Source organism: Uloborus diversus, chromosome 10 (genome assembly GCF_026930045.1).
Source record: "Uloborus diversus isolate 005 chromosome 10, Udiv.v.3.1, whole genome shotgun sequence".
Classification (NCBI taxonomy): domain Eukaryota; kingdom Metazoa; phylum Arthropoda; class Arachnida; order Araneae; family Uloboridae; genus Uloborus; species Uloborus diversus.
In genome coordinates, this window is record NC_072740.1 from 134,618,260 (window position 1) to 134,633,564 (window position 15,305).

General features: G+C 32.3%; 1 protein-coding gene across 1 annotated transcript in view; it reads right to left on the bottom strand.

Moving 5' to 3' along the window:
• The window catches only part of LOC129231190 (E3 ubiquitin-protein ligase HERC2-like), a 323,605-nt gene that overhangs the window by 142,296 nt on the left and 166,004 nt on the right, over positions 1–15,305 (bottom strand). The window contains exons 43-47 of the mRNA XM_054865437.1: positions 13,151–13,348; positions 7,069–7,344; positions 6,904–6,985; positions 6,329–6,469; positions 3,294–3,384 (exon numbers count right to left, since the gene is read on the bottom strand). Of these exons, the coding sequence (XP_054721412.1) occupies positions 3,294–3,384; positions 6,329–6,469; positions 6,904–6,985; positions 7,069–7,344; positions 13,151–13,348 (788 nt within the window). The remainder of the gene's footprint in view (positions 1–3,293; positions 3,385–6,328; positions 6,470–6,903; positions 6,986–7,068; positions 7,345–13,150; positions 13,349–15,305) is intronic.

Here is a 15,305-nt window from a genome sequence, read left to right on the forward strand (position 1 = left end):
GAAAAACTTTGACTTATCGGAAGTTTGACTTACTACTAGTTTTGTTTTATGACATTTTAGTATTAAAAACCATCGCACAATATGCACAGTTTAATCAAAGATATTGAGAGAAAAAAAATCAAAAGCATGGTTTTGATTTTGATACTGCTGGAACCACTTGAATAGAGCTGATTCTACTTCAGGAAAGGTTCACATCTACATTTGTTTTAAATTCGGACTCATGGATTCTACCACTTTAGAAGTTTCTCTTTTTCCTTTAATATCATGGACAGAGTACTTAATTAGACATCTTTAATATTAAAGAAAACTATTTTATAGTAAGTTACCACCCTAAAGCCAGCGCTAAGGCTGAAATACTTAAAATACACCGCCAGCTCAGTTATTGCATCCGAGGACTGCAGTTTCGTGTTTTTTAGCACTCATCAGCCCGGAATAGGAATCACATGAGCTGGAGGGGGAAAATCTCTTTAGGGAGCCAAGAGAGCCAAACAAACTGGTAGCTAATGCAGAATTAGCAAACCAGATGAGCGACCACAGCAATGGTGTGGTTCAACTCAAAGATTGATGGCAAAGCTAAGGTATTTTATAGTAAGTTACTGCCCTAAAGCCAGGGCTAAGGCAGAAATACTTAAAATACACCGCCAGCTCAGTTCTTCCATCCGAGGACTGCTTGTGATTCCTATTCCGGGCTGATGAGTGCTCAAAAGCAGGAAACTGCAGTCCTCGGATGGAATAACTGAGCAGGCGGTGTATTTTAAGAATTTCTGCCTTAGCCCTGGCTTTAGGGCGGTAACTTACTACAAAATACCTTAGCTTTGCCATCAATCTTTGAGCTGAACATACATTCAAATACATTTGTATCTATATTAAAACACTAGAATTATGGCAGTCTTCATATGACTAGAAATACAGCGGGGACAATTTTGACCCCTGAGAAGAAATCGGCCTAGTTCCCTACCTAATGCTACACATTCAGCAAACTGGTAACTTACTGAATATACCTGCCTTGCCTTCAATATCAGTTCAACCGAACCATTGCTGGGGTCGCTCATCTGGTTTGCTAACTCTGCATTAGCTACCATTTTTTTGGCTCTCTTTGCTCCCTTAAGAGATTTTTCGCCTCCAGCTCATGTGATTCCTATTCCAGGCTGATGAGTGCTAAAAAGCACGAAACTGCAGTTCTCGGATGGAATAACTGAGCTGGCGGTGTATTTTAAGTAAAGAAAACTCTGCCTCTCAGAAACTTATCAGCAAATGATCGCACTGAAGAATGAAGGGGAACGCCTTTTACCTGAGGTTAGCCTTTGAACAAAGGTACAATCAGTTGACTTGAAAACTTGACAGCTTAAAAGCAAATTCGTCGTCCAGCAACATGTCAAAATGTAAACAGCACAGTACAACAAAAGAAAACAAGCTAACTCATTTCTGCACATGTAACTCCTTTATCGCACATTGGCTAAACAGTTGCTCACTGCTCATATTGCTTTAGAAGTCTATTGTGCAGGAACAGCAAGTGAAGTTGAATATTTTTTTCTCTCATAGTCACTTGTTTCTTTCTTTTTTTTTTTTCGTTCTTTTGAAATAAATTTCAAGTCATCTTTGAAAAAACTTTGAGTTAAAGGAAGTTAACTTCGAGATATTGAGAATAATAAGCATGGAATTATAGACAAACGGGTCGGGACTTGATAAAAACTTCGAGTTATTGTGATATTCGAGTTATCGCAAATTGACTGTATATACATGCATTCATGTTCGTGAAAATTGCAACACCAAGAAGAAATTATGCAAATGAACTGAAATTCACAGGAAATGTATAACAGGATAAGATATGCAAATGATTAGAATTACAGAGACGTTGCGCATGCGTGGACTGAGAAACGCCCTCTGAACTGCAACGTAGACTCTGTATATAAAGGGCTGTAAAGGTTTTTCGAAATCAGTGTATGATCTTCTGCTGAAGGTAGATGTTTCTCTAGTACTCAATATGTCTTGTCCAAAACGCATAGCCTCATACGAATGAGCAACGGAATTATAATGGGGCTGCATGATCGGCATGCGTGAGGGTGAATTTAAGTAGGGTCAGGTGGGGTGGAATAGGTATGTGGGGTGGAATGGGTAGTTTTTTAATCTTTCGAGTTACAGAAAAGAAAAATAATTTTTTTCAAATAAAAAAACTCATGTTATTTACAACAGCTCGACTTTATTTTGGTTCAAGAAAAACTGAATGGAAACAGTCAGTTTATTAGCAGCCTTCTTGTAAGTTATATTGTGAAAATCAAAACCATCTGATATGTTGAAACTTAGTTTTCAGGATTTTGTTTGCATTTATATAACATTCTATTGCTGTTATTTTCATTAAAGGAAGACTCCTTTGTCAACTGAAAAAGTCAGAAAATTCCATAGATTTTAAGACATATGTTAAATTTTAAGTGGGGTGGAATGGGTATAATATTAGGCTTAATGGCATAGGCTGTGGAATTAAAATTTTTTCTCATTAAAAGTTATTCTCTGGAGTAAGTTGTCCATTTTATCAAAACCTTTATATTCTGAAATCCTTATGTTATGGAGTTGCTTATGGTTCCACTAAATCTGGTTGGATGGATCTTTAAAGAATGATTCAAACTTTTCGCAAGGCATCTGAAAAGACATGCAAGCCAGCTGACCTATGAAGCTGTAAAGCATGCTATCGATAGTGAAATTATCATTAGCCTACCACCTAATACAAGTCATACCATGCAACCACTAGACAACGCCAGAGCTGACTAAATAAATTGAAAACCTGTCTGGTCAAACTCACATTCCACTAAGCTTATGTTCAAGTACAAAAATTTTTTAACTTTCCCCAATAATGCGAAAACGGAGATCAGATCATCAAAACCTAAGTCAGCCAATCATCAATAATCATAGACATTATATCTTTAATTGCAATGAAATTACAGACTACAGTGCCCAATAGAGTTTTATCCTTATATTAATATATTTTTGTGAAAAAATAATAAACGAATTCATGTTTTTTTTTCACTTATTTGATCTTTCAAATTGTGATTTTCTTTCATTTTCCCCTTTTCATTTTAAGATTTATAATTTAATAATTAAAAATTAAATTTCTACTCCATTTTACAAGCAATAGCTATTAATAGTTCGAAAATCAAATCCACTGTTCTTCAGATACCATATCCAAGCACATGTTTTACATCAAACATATGGAACAGTTTTTAAAAGAAAATGAAGAAAATTTGAAAGATCAATGTCAAATTAAATTACAATCAATATCTAATTTTTTTGATACTAACACTTTATTTCCATGACCCAGTTTTCCATCATCTCCCTCACCGAAAGAAAATACTTTGCCATCTGCGGTAAGCACTAAAGCATGACGACCACCTGAAAGAATTTTAGAAACATTTGCTTTAACCTACATGAATTTAAACATGAAAAATATAAATAATAGATTTTATGGATGAAATCTTGTTTAGAAAACCGCATATATATTAAAAAAAAATAAACACAAATATAAATAATAACAAATGCTGGCATTTTATATTAATTTATGTTTGCACAAAATGTGAGAACAACTTTGTTTTATGCGGTTTATTAATACCTAATGTTCTACTATATTGTGGGGTCAAAACTACAACCGAGTTTTTTCATACTGCTTTGAGGAAAACTCAACAAATTGCAGTGATTTCTGGCAGATAAGCTGTGGCTCACATGTGTTTTAATGTTGAAATTTGACATTTGCGGCATATCTGCCAGGGCGGTGTACCTGAAATTCTTTTTATCCCACTCTTCTTAGTATTTCTCATGTTTGCACAATCCAGCAGCAATAGTAAAATTCATTCAAATACTAGCAGAGTTCTCAAACTGCACCCATCAAACGGGTTTGCTCTCATTAAAATCTCCTAACTGCCATTAAATTGTGCTTGGTACTTCCTTAGGATTTTGCCGCTGTTGTTGTGCTTTCTAATGTTGTTAGATTTATGATGGTTTTATATGTCTCACAAAGCTGAGAAACGGAGGAATTTTTAAATTGTTTTTAATATTTTAATACTGTTGATTGATGGTGCAGCTCATAATATTATAATTTTGAACAATGTTTTGAAATGCCTTAATGATGATAAGTTAAAACAAAAAACCAGTTCATATAAGTTAAACAATTTTTCATCTAACTAAATGTAGATATCAAACTGGTATCCCTGCAAAGTAATAGACTCGTCCGTTTTCGTCTGTATACCGTTGATCTGTATATCTCATCAGTACTCAGACAGTAATTATGTAGTTTTGAAAATATATGACCCAAACAATGTAAATTATTAATTTCTGATGACTTTTGTAAATATGTTTTAAGAATATCAAGTATCAGTAAAATATTCTATTCATTTTTACGTTTATTGCAACTTTTAGAGTATAATTTCAATCAAATGTTTCTGAATCCCTCAACATATTTTTTATGTTTTAAAAATCATTCAACTTCATACAATACTAATGAAACTCAGCAGTAAATGCTCAATCTGCGGGCCTTGAGGGCTACTTGACTTTAAAACCTGAATCTATCTCCAAAAAGTCTAATTTTCCGATCTTGTCTTTGAATTGAGGTTCAGTCGATTTTCATTATTCTATCATGTTCATTATTCAGTGATGATTCATCAGCAGTTTCTTTCTAATAGATATATGATGTGATTTATGTACAAAAATTTACTTTTTCCTAAATTTTCATAAGATGCTAGTGGGTCGACTTACTCACTAGACAATTTCTTTTTGAGGAGCTATGAGTTTCAATATAGAGGAATATGGGGCAAAGTGAAATGGGGATATTCCATGGAAAAGTAGGCATTTTGTCCTGCACATGACAACCTATATTTCATTTGAAAAAATGTGTAATAACAAAAAATAAAATTAAAAATCCTAAAAAAGTCACACATGTGTGCGTGATTTAATATAAAATGCAAAACTGTCATTCAAAATACATTAGAAATAAATATAGTACTTGTGAGAAGTAATCATTCTTAGTAAAATTGAACTTTTAAATGGTGTCTGATAAAGTTTAGTTTTAGGACTACAGTTGTTTATAATTTTTGTTAATGATATTAGTTAAAGCAGGGGTTCCCAAAGTGGGTGTCACAGGGACAGATAAGAGGTATCATAGTTTTGTTGCTAATTAAACAGAAAAGTTTAACAGTGACTCATCAGAGTCGCACACAATTTCAGATATTCTATTTTAATAAACAAAAACAAAAAACACAATTCCTCCAAATTAAAAATTCAAAAAGTTTTATTTTATTCAATAAATAATAAGCAGTAACCCTGTTTAAACATACTTTCTGGTTTTTTCCACAAAATCATGCACATATATAAGCATTATGATTGACTGTCAATCTCTACTAGCATATATACAATTCTTTCTATTTAAAAGTAAATATACAAATATATACAAAACAAAATTAATTGGTCAAAGGATGCAATGACCAGGAAAGTTTTGAGAACATCAATATTTTGCAAATGATGATGAGTTACAGCAATTGTTGTTCATATGTTATGGTCCTAATAGAAACTTTCATGGACTGTGTCCTAATACAAATGAAAATAATAAGCAAATGAATTAATGAAAGAATAACTAAAATAAAAGATGAAATGCATTAATAAATGGCTGAATATATCAGCAAAGTTCTAGAGGTTATATTTTCTGGAAATATATAAGAATTTATCGAAAAAAAAAAGGAATTTTTTGGGAAAGTACGGGAACAAAGAAAATATTACAGGAAGTATTATTACATTTTTCTAAAATGGATATTGATTCAAAATTCATACACATGCACATTGCTGCTCTACTTCAAGACATGTAAGACATTTAAAAAAAGTATGATTAAAAAATTTTTTTTACAGAAATAGGGAGTCATTCATGCTTTTTCGCAAAACTGCCTGTCAATAAAATAACGTCACTAAAGACAGCTTAAACTTTTTGATTTCAAAAATTTCCAAGGGACATTCTGAGAATCCTTTCTCCCAAAATATAGCTTAAAATTGGGAAAAAGATTTCTGAGGAATTGGGGGAGGCTGCAGAAATTTCACTGATTTTGCCACTGACTTCGTGTATCAGTTTCTTACAAAATTTCTAGCCCCTCCCAGGAAAAAAAACCTGGGTACACCACTGCTGATGGTGGTTAGTTGGTCAATAGATGTTAGGGCTGGTTCAGAGTATCCCATCCTGAGAGCATCTGGTGATGCTTAAGTTATAAGGGTTCTTCAAAAAGAAACTTTGAGCAGTAATATAATTTGGAAATTTTCATATTTCATTGATATTTCTACATCAAATTGAGTCACACTTTACCTGAATGGACAGCAACTTTTCGTACAACAAAATGGCAAAGAGATGTCATCTGTCGAGGAACAGAAACATTATTGGAATGCCCCAAGCCAAGTCTGCCATTAGTTCCTTCCCCACATGCAAATACCTTGCCGTCTTGTGAAACTACGATATAGAAACTTATTAATTAGAATAATAAAAATACACAGCATTATGAAATTCAGCAATGCAGTAAAAAACTTAAAACAGATAACAAACTTTAGAAAACTACTGGTTTCATGGTCAAAAAGAGTTTTAAATAATCATAATATATTAATACACACACACATACATTTATGTGTCTTAATGAAAATGACTAAGGCAAACAATTGCCTTCATTTCATTACTATCAGAACTATTGTCTGCAGTAAATAACTACCGTTATTTATAAGTACTAGAGTACAATAAAAATAAAGCATTTAAGAAGTAATTTTCAGTTTCACTAAATGAAGTTGTTGGGACACAGGGACATAATAGAAAAATAACACATATTCGAGAATAAAAAAAACAGGAAACAAATGGTGATGGATTTAAAAAGAAAATCATTAACTAAATCATACTTATAAATAAACTTTTTGATCCTCCAGATATTGCCACAGGTTTCAAAACTGACAGATTTTCTGAAAAAGCAGGCAGTTTCACCTAAAATATTAAATTAGATTAATGATGTTCAAAAAAATTATGAAAAAATTTTATTAAGGAAAAATTTCAGTTCTGATGTGTACCTTAGAACCTCGTAATCCACCTAACTGGTCTTTATCATTTAAGCCCCATACATACACTTTTGTTTCAAGGTCTTTCTGAAGCTCATTGTTATTGCTTTTTGGGTTGTAAGATGCTTCACTGCGATATTCCACATCAATATCTGAAGCTAAGTAGGTAAATTTGATCCTTTTATCTTCATCAGCTTTACGCCGACCAACAACATTTAAGCCATGAATTTTGCAGTTAATGCCACCACTTAGGCACTTCTTTATAGCAATCTCAATATGTTGATAAAACTAGGAAATAAAAATAGAGTATTAGAAGTAACTAACACACTTCTCATAAAATGATAACTATAGTGCTTACATTCTTTCACTTCACTTTATTAAACAATGAAGTTGGATTGCACAAATAAGCATACCATAGGCAAATAAAATGAACAGAAGATAATGAAATAGATAGGTTTTAAATAATACGGTCTAAAGTATATTTGCAAAAATAATCTATATACCGTATTACCCTGCTTTATCCGGCATGCTGGAAAAAAGCGAGGTTGACCAACATGCCGGAAAATTCGAATTTTCTTCCATGCCGGTTAATTCGGGTTTAATTTGCAACAAAACAAAAAGTAAATTTCCCCATTCAGTTTCAATCAGAAAGCAAACTATTGTAAGGAAAAAAATTAATGATTCCTGGGAGTAACCTTCTTTCAAAAAAAAAAAAATGTTTATTGCATAAATATGTTCTTGTTATCTATGGGAGGTCATTATTAATGGATTTAATTCTATGCCAATAAAGTAATCAATTCAGAAGCAATCATTGTTACTGCCATTCGTTCATAATTTTTTAAATAAATTATTTTAGGTACCTTCTAGAGAGGTGTGTTTAAGTTTGATTTACTAACTAGCACTGGTAAATTCTTCAGCACTGGCACAGTGCCAGTAACGTAGTGCTTAAATGTTTGCTTAGTTTTAATTTAATTTTTATTATATTAAATGACAAATGACACTGTTAGTTAATATTACATATAAATATTATATATCAATAGAAAGAGTAGAATTTTCTTCATTCTATGCAATTTGTTTCAATTCTCTAACTTAATTACAGTATTGCGTTTTTAGCTCTAATATTTTTTGGCTTAGCTGAAATTTAGGCACTACTTTCTTCATTAAATCTATCAATAAAAAGTGAAGGAATTGACCCACAGTTTTCTTTTTGACACCACTGGAAAAAGCAACATTTTTTATGCCCGATCTATCTCGACCTATGGTCGAAAAACTAAGCTTCTATCTCCAAAGGAAAAAGTTACAAGCCATTTTGAATCAAGTTCAAAAAATCTCATCTCCATCCGAATTATTGATGTTTTGTTTGGCGTTGCTATAGTTATGTCTTTTAGCTTTGTTTTTTTCTTCTCTCTTATTAAAATCTTCTCGCCAGTTTTTTGGCCACAGTATTTATATACACAGCAGTGTGTCAGCCAAGTTGGGAAATCAGGAAATAGACGGGCGACACATTTGTCAGTGAGTATCTTACATGAACCTAAGGCTTCCAGCTAAGTGGTGGGGTGTGTGCGGAGAAAAGTGAGTATCTTACACGTACCATTTCAAGCTATTTTCGATTCTGTCACTTCTCAAAAACTATTAGATCTACATGCATGGCATTTGGTATTTTTAATAAAGCTGCACAGAAGACCTATAATCCAAATTTCATGAATCTCTTATAGTTATGGAATTATAAGTAATGGGGAAATGTTTTCACCAATTCTACACATTTTGCAGTCTACGCTATGATGATTCCTCCAGACAGTGTAGCTCTTGCGGGAAGATTTAGAAAATTAGGAGTCTTAGTAGTTTTCTCAACTGTAACTAAATTTCAGCAGAAGCAAACAATTATTGCAAATAATTGGTGATCGGGCAAAACCCAGTTACCAAAATATCTTTGAAATTACTAACGAAAAGAAACCAGTGGCAGGGGTAGGGGGAGAAAGTCATGTATTTGTATGCTCTTTTACATTTAATTGTCTAAAGAAGAACATAACGTAGGATTTAGCTTTCAAACATTAATGATATTCGAACAAAACATAAATGTGAAAAGGAACCAAGTTCAATCGAAATGAGGTTCTGGGTAGGTAGTGTCACCGAAAAAAGAGTTCAGATCTAAACGGGTACCAAGTTCCATAGCAGTTCTTCATAGAAGTTGAATCGTCACAATGCCTACCCAGGACCTCATTTCAATCTAACTTGGCTCTTTTTCACTTATGTTTGGTTGGTAGTTTATTTTACAGCAATCCAAAGCCCAGCTATTTTAACTACAATACGGAAAATAATACCTTTTAGTTCAGGGCAATTCCATGTGCAGCGGAAAGACGGTTTTGATTTTTTTTTTTTTTGAGCAATCATGATTGCTTATTGCTTTCATTTGACTGTTTTTTGGCGTCCTATCATTTTATTTTCCCACAACCACCCTCCGCACCATCACCGTCAACCGGCTGCTCCTATAGCCAGAACCGTCTCGAGGTAGCATCCATGTCCTACACACACACGCATACATACACAACTACACACACACACACGCATACATACAGACACCTACACATACACAAAAACATACACACACATACACACAACTACCCACACATTCATGACTGCACACAGACACAAACACATATGCCCACACACATATACCCCGCCCCCATGCACACAAACACTCATACACACAGCTACCCACACACTCATGCCTGCACACAGACACAAACATACATGCCTACACACAGATGCACATACCACTACACACAGATGCAGATACCCCTACACACAAACACACATACCCCACACACACAAATACACACGCCTACATACACACACTCGTGATTACGAAAAACATAATTTGAATTCAAGATGACAAAATTCAAATTAAATTTTAATTTTTTTTTAAGTTTTAAGCACTTACAGTGAAATTATTATCATTAAAGTTGAATTTTTTTTATCTGCACTTAACTGTTAAAATGTGTAAAACAAAACAAGGAAAAAAAATTTTTTTTTCATTTTTTCTCAAAGTTAAGGCTATTTTCCGCTTTGGGACAAAATGACAATGGTTTTGTGAAATTATGTATTAATTCAATCTTTTAACTGATGAATTATTTCATGATAGAAAACTAACAGTATGAAACTGCTAGTTTAACTAATTTTGACAAATTCAAAATCATGTGTTGTGATGGAATGACTGCGGCAGAGTGATAGAAACTTTTAATGTGTCAATTTATTACAAAAAAGTGACCATGTTTTTAATTAAGAAAAAAAATTGTTGTCTTTGACTCATATGGTGCTACTGTTATTGTTGTTTCTGTGTCCATAGTTAATAACCATGGAAAGGTTGAGTAATATTGCCTCAAGATTTCTGACTTTTTTATTTATTCACGTATAAGACAACATGAAAAAAGATTTTCAGCACTAAGAAAGGAAAAACCACTCAAAGCACCAGTGGGAATCGAACCCATGTTTTCTGGCATTTGAAGTGAAGTTTCTACCACAAAGCCCCCCAACGCTATACTGAACGAGGCATGAGTGATAATAGTTTGCAAAATCATTCCAATAACATTAATGAAGAAAAAAGGTTCTTTCGTAAAATTTGTCACTATCACGGAATTGCCTTTCACTGAAGTTAGATGCAAAGTTTAAATGCATTTTCACATACATAAAATGCATGTTTTTCATAAGATTCTATTTTCTTTGAAAGAAGGAGTTTTGACTGACAGATGTCGTCATTACATCATGATCTTTTCTTATTACTTTATGGAATATTTTTCGAGTTTAGACAAAATTATACGTGCACATTTAAATTATTGAAACAGAATCTCTGTTTTTATATCAGAGTGGAAAGGGAAATTTATATTTGCTCTCTTTTGCTGCTTATTTATATTTTTACAGCATGAGCAGAACCATGCGAGTACAACTAGCAAGTCTATAAATAACAATCCAGTACTTCCGGTGATGCACAAATCCTTTTTAGAGAAACCTAGCAAAAGAAAGCCTACCACCACACTGAATTTAAGTGGCCCTCTCCCAATTCTTATCCAAAGATCAAAACCCTTAATAGCTTGCATTCAACATTGAAAAGACATTGATGCATGTGAAAAGGGTGAAGAGGAGATTTTAAATGATCTTGCGAAAATAAATAAATAAATAAATAAACTTATGTAATGACAATATATCGTGTATTTATTTGTTCCTTCTTCGTTTAAAAGCCATGGTGATATCAGTGCAAATTATTAATTATTTTTTAGCAAGTGATACAAATTAATAACTACATACTAATAATCGCAAGGAATGGTTTGATTAAATATATTGAATAATATTTTCAAATCATAAATGACTGATAAAAAGCAAAATTTTTTATTTTAAAAATCCCTCAAAGAACATTTTTCTGGCTGTTCCACTGACCTCAATTAACTATACTATGAATAAAATTTTGAGCTTTACATTCTGAAACATAAAGAAAATTGGGCAACCATAAAATCCTAAACAAGTGCAGAATATGACCTGCAATCTTATGATATTGATGGTATAATTTAGGGATGGAAAAAGATTAATTATCAAAAATGCAATTTAATAACCATAAAAGTGATGCATAAAATATTTCAACTAACAACAAAACATTTAAATTAAATACAGTTAATTATAAATCATTATCATCATAGGCATTTGAATTTAGGAATTATTATGTTTATCACTGACATTTTCCAATACAGTCGGACCTCGATATAAGGTCACTCCACAGAACTTCACAAAATTGAGCTTATAAGCAGGGTGACCTCATAATCGATTCATATATATATTTATTGATAAATAAGGATGTATTTACAAGGATGTATACATTAATTCTTTTCAAAATTTAATATGTCCAAAAACATCAGTTAATTAAATTATAATAGTTGAATCGATTTGAACCAATTGAAATTTTTGGAATTAATACGAAATTTTGAAATGCTTTTTAAAACTTCCATTTAGAATAAAACTGCATTCAAATATGCCCAAGCAAAGAACTGATGTGCAACTTACCTTACTTAAAATTACATTAATACAGGACTGACGCGTTTTTTTCTTTAGTTTAAGCAAAATGGTTTCTAAGTATCTTCTAAAAATTTTCTTCTGCATCTAATGACTGGTAAAAAATTGCAATATGTACATACTGAGCGCCCACGTTACTACTTCATATTTTAGTATCACTGTCGTAACACTCACTTTCTACTGTCAATTTACTATGTTAATAGGAAAAATGACTTTTCACTTTTTAAGGATTGTATATCGCGGAAAATTCTTGGAAGTAAATCTATTAGGCAATGAAATCATTTAAAGAAGTCAGACATAAGTGACCTTATAAGCAATTAATGTACTATGACCTGACCATATACCCGATTATACATAATATAGAATTCCTATTCAGCGAGCCGGGACTTTAGAAAAGTGACCTTATATGCGGGGTGACCTTCTAAGCGGGTGACCATATATCGAGGTCTGACTTTACATGTATCTGAGAACTGTACATAAGGATCTCAACCTTATGACAAATGAAATGTGGCAAAAGTGATAAGCATAACACTGTGGGGAGAGAAGCAAAAGGTGGACAGAGAAGGCTACAGACGACTTAGGACATTTTCTCCTTGGTACTCTTGTACTGAGAAGTTAGTTTTAAAGGAGAACAACCTATATTTTTGCTTTTTATTTCACAAAACTGCCTACTGCATCAAAGCCTGTTACTTTCTGAACATACTGGTGATGAGAGCTTAAAACGGGACAAAAATTGAGTGCACAGCCCAATAGGTCAACAAAAATGTAGTCAGAACAATAATATGGTTGTTCTCAATTTGGTCCTACAATCCAATTGAAACCTTTTCTTTAAACTGCCGGTAGTATTTTTGATATTTAGTTTGACATTACAGATAAATACCCTGTTTCAAATTTTTTTCCCCTAAGCAATTCAAATTATATAACTTTCCATATTAAAACTTTACTAAATTACAATTTTTCATAAAGTTTGGCAGATTTTTTTTTTTGTCAAATGTTATAAGTACACTTAATTAAAAGGACATGCTAAAAAACATACCTCAGTTTGTTCACAAAGAAGTTGCACAACAGAATCATTAGGACCAAGCACAATAGTTCGCAAATTCTTCAAAGTTGATAATGATGGACCACCACTCACTACTACTAGAGAAGGCATGTAACTTGAAACGGAAGGATCAACTGTCATATGTAAATGATGAATTAAAATGTCTGGTTGCATTTCTAAGCGTATCCAATGCTGTAAAATTTTTCATGTACTTCATCATAGGAGAAAACAACAACATTTTAATAAGCATGAACTAGATGGAAATAGGACAATGGAGGGGCGATCGCACCTCCCTGGAGGGACACTCCACCGGTCACTTTTGGAGAGTGAATTTTTTTAAAAAATGCAATTTCAGACAAGCTTTGATGATGTTAGGGAAAAGAGTTTTAGGGTTTTCTCCCAGAAATGTTTCGATACTGAAATCCTAAAATGTGACCAATATTTCTAATCCAGGATATGGGTCATTCTTCAAAAAGTGTAATTTTTTCTCACAAACCTTTTGCAATAAAAACTTTAAGGAACAATTCATTTAATAATGTTTTTTACTTTCATCTAAAATATATCTATTTAAACCTGCAAAAAAATTTTAATAATAATTTTTATTTTACTACATTTTTGGTTCACAGCATTTGAATTCTCACCTCTGTGGCATGTTGCACACCTGGTGTGAGTGTTTACGTTACTTAATAAAACGTTAATTACGTTGCTTAATAACTTGTTTAGTTAAAAGTATATATTTACTTATTTATTATTTCTTTTAAAAGTGTCTCAAATACTAATTGTTTAAGTATATGTAATTTTCTAATATTGTGTTTTAGTTCGTTTTAGTAGTATAAGGAACTACGTCAATAAATTCTCACCTCCGTTACCTAAACACAAAATGCCATTTCTCATTAACAGATGGCAGTAATGACATCACATTTTATTTCCCATGATACAAGGGAACCCCTTTGTTTATTTTCAACTAGAAAGAAGTTGTGAGATTTTTGTTAAAACGCAACATAATAGATTTTGTTTTAAAAACCAAGAGTGGTTATTTAGAATTCTCACCTAATTGAACTTGAACTTCAGGGATGTAAATAAATTTTTAAAAAAAGAAGTGCACATGTTTTTACATGCTTAACACGTGCAGATTGTAGCAACCAAGAAAAAAATTATTTCCCTGAAAAATGTATCCTTTAGGGTTATATTAATGGAATTATTTATGTCCTTATCAATGTCTTTATTTCTGAGGCGAAAATAAATGATGAAGGGGAAATACATCATTTTTAGACAGTCAATTTCTAAATTAGCAGTATATTCTCAAATTTACTAATTTGGAAATACAGTAATATTATCCTATTTTTTTAACAAATTTGAACTAAAAGATAACTAAAATTAACGCTGTACTTTAATTAAGAGAAATTAATATTAGGTTCACACTAATCATTAAAATAGCTCATTGTTTGCACAATTAACAAAATTAATTCTTTGATATTAAATTGGCCTGTATTTTCAAACCCTAAATTTCTTCTTTTTTTTTTATTATTATTTTTTTTTTTTTGTTTGTTTCTTGGAACAGGGTATTTTATACATTTTTTTTTAAATTTATGAGCAAAATAATTGGAATTTAGCTGGGCCATTGTTTATGGTTACTTCTAGTAGGTAACACTTTCATGTAAGAATAAAAACAAAAGGTTTTGAGATTGAAAACTATTTTTGTTCAAATGTTACACATTCTAAAGAATGACCCATATATTGTTAAGTGTAAGTAATTAAAATCAGTCGCCATTTCCTTGAAACATTTCTGGATCTGATGATTTTAAAAAAATAAATAAAAATACATTGCAAGTGTATTAGTCAGTTACACAAAAAAAGTAAATACAAATACAAATGTGACGACCAGCAACAAGCTTTGGGTCCCGCTAGGCTGGTCCTAGTCAGTTTATAAGTCCTGAATGAAGATCAATGGCCCTCTTAAAGCTATCCACCCCCTTGCTCATTAGCACCTCTTCCGGTAAGCTGTTCTAAGTCCCCACGACCCTACTAAAGAAGTAATTTTTCCTTATTTCCAGGTTAGCCTGAGTTTTGAATAGCTTAAAATAATGTCCTCTTGTTTTGCTTTCCGTGGGAAAATTTAACCCGCTAACGTCTTTCATTTTCATAAATT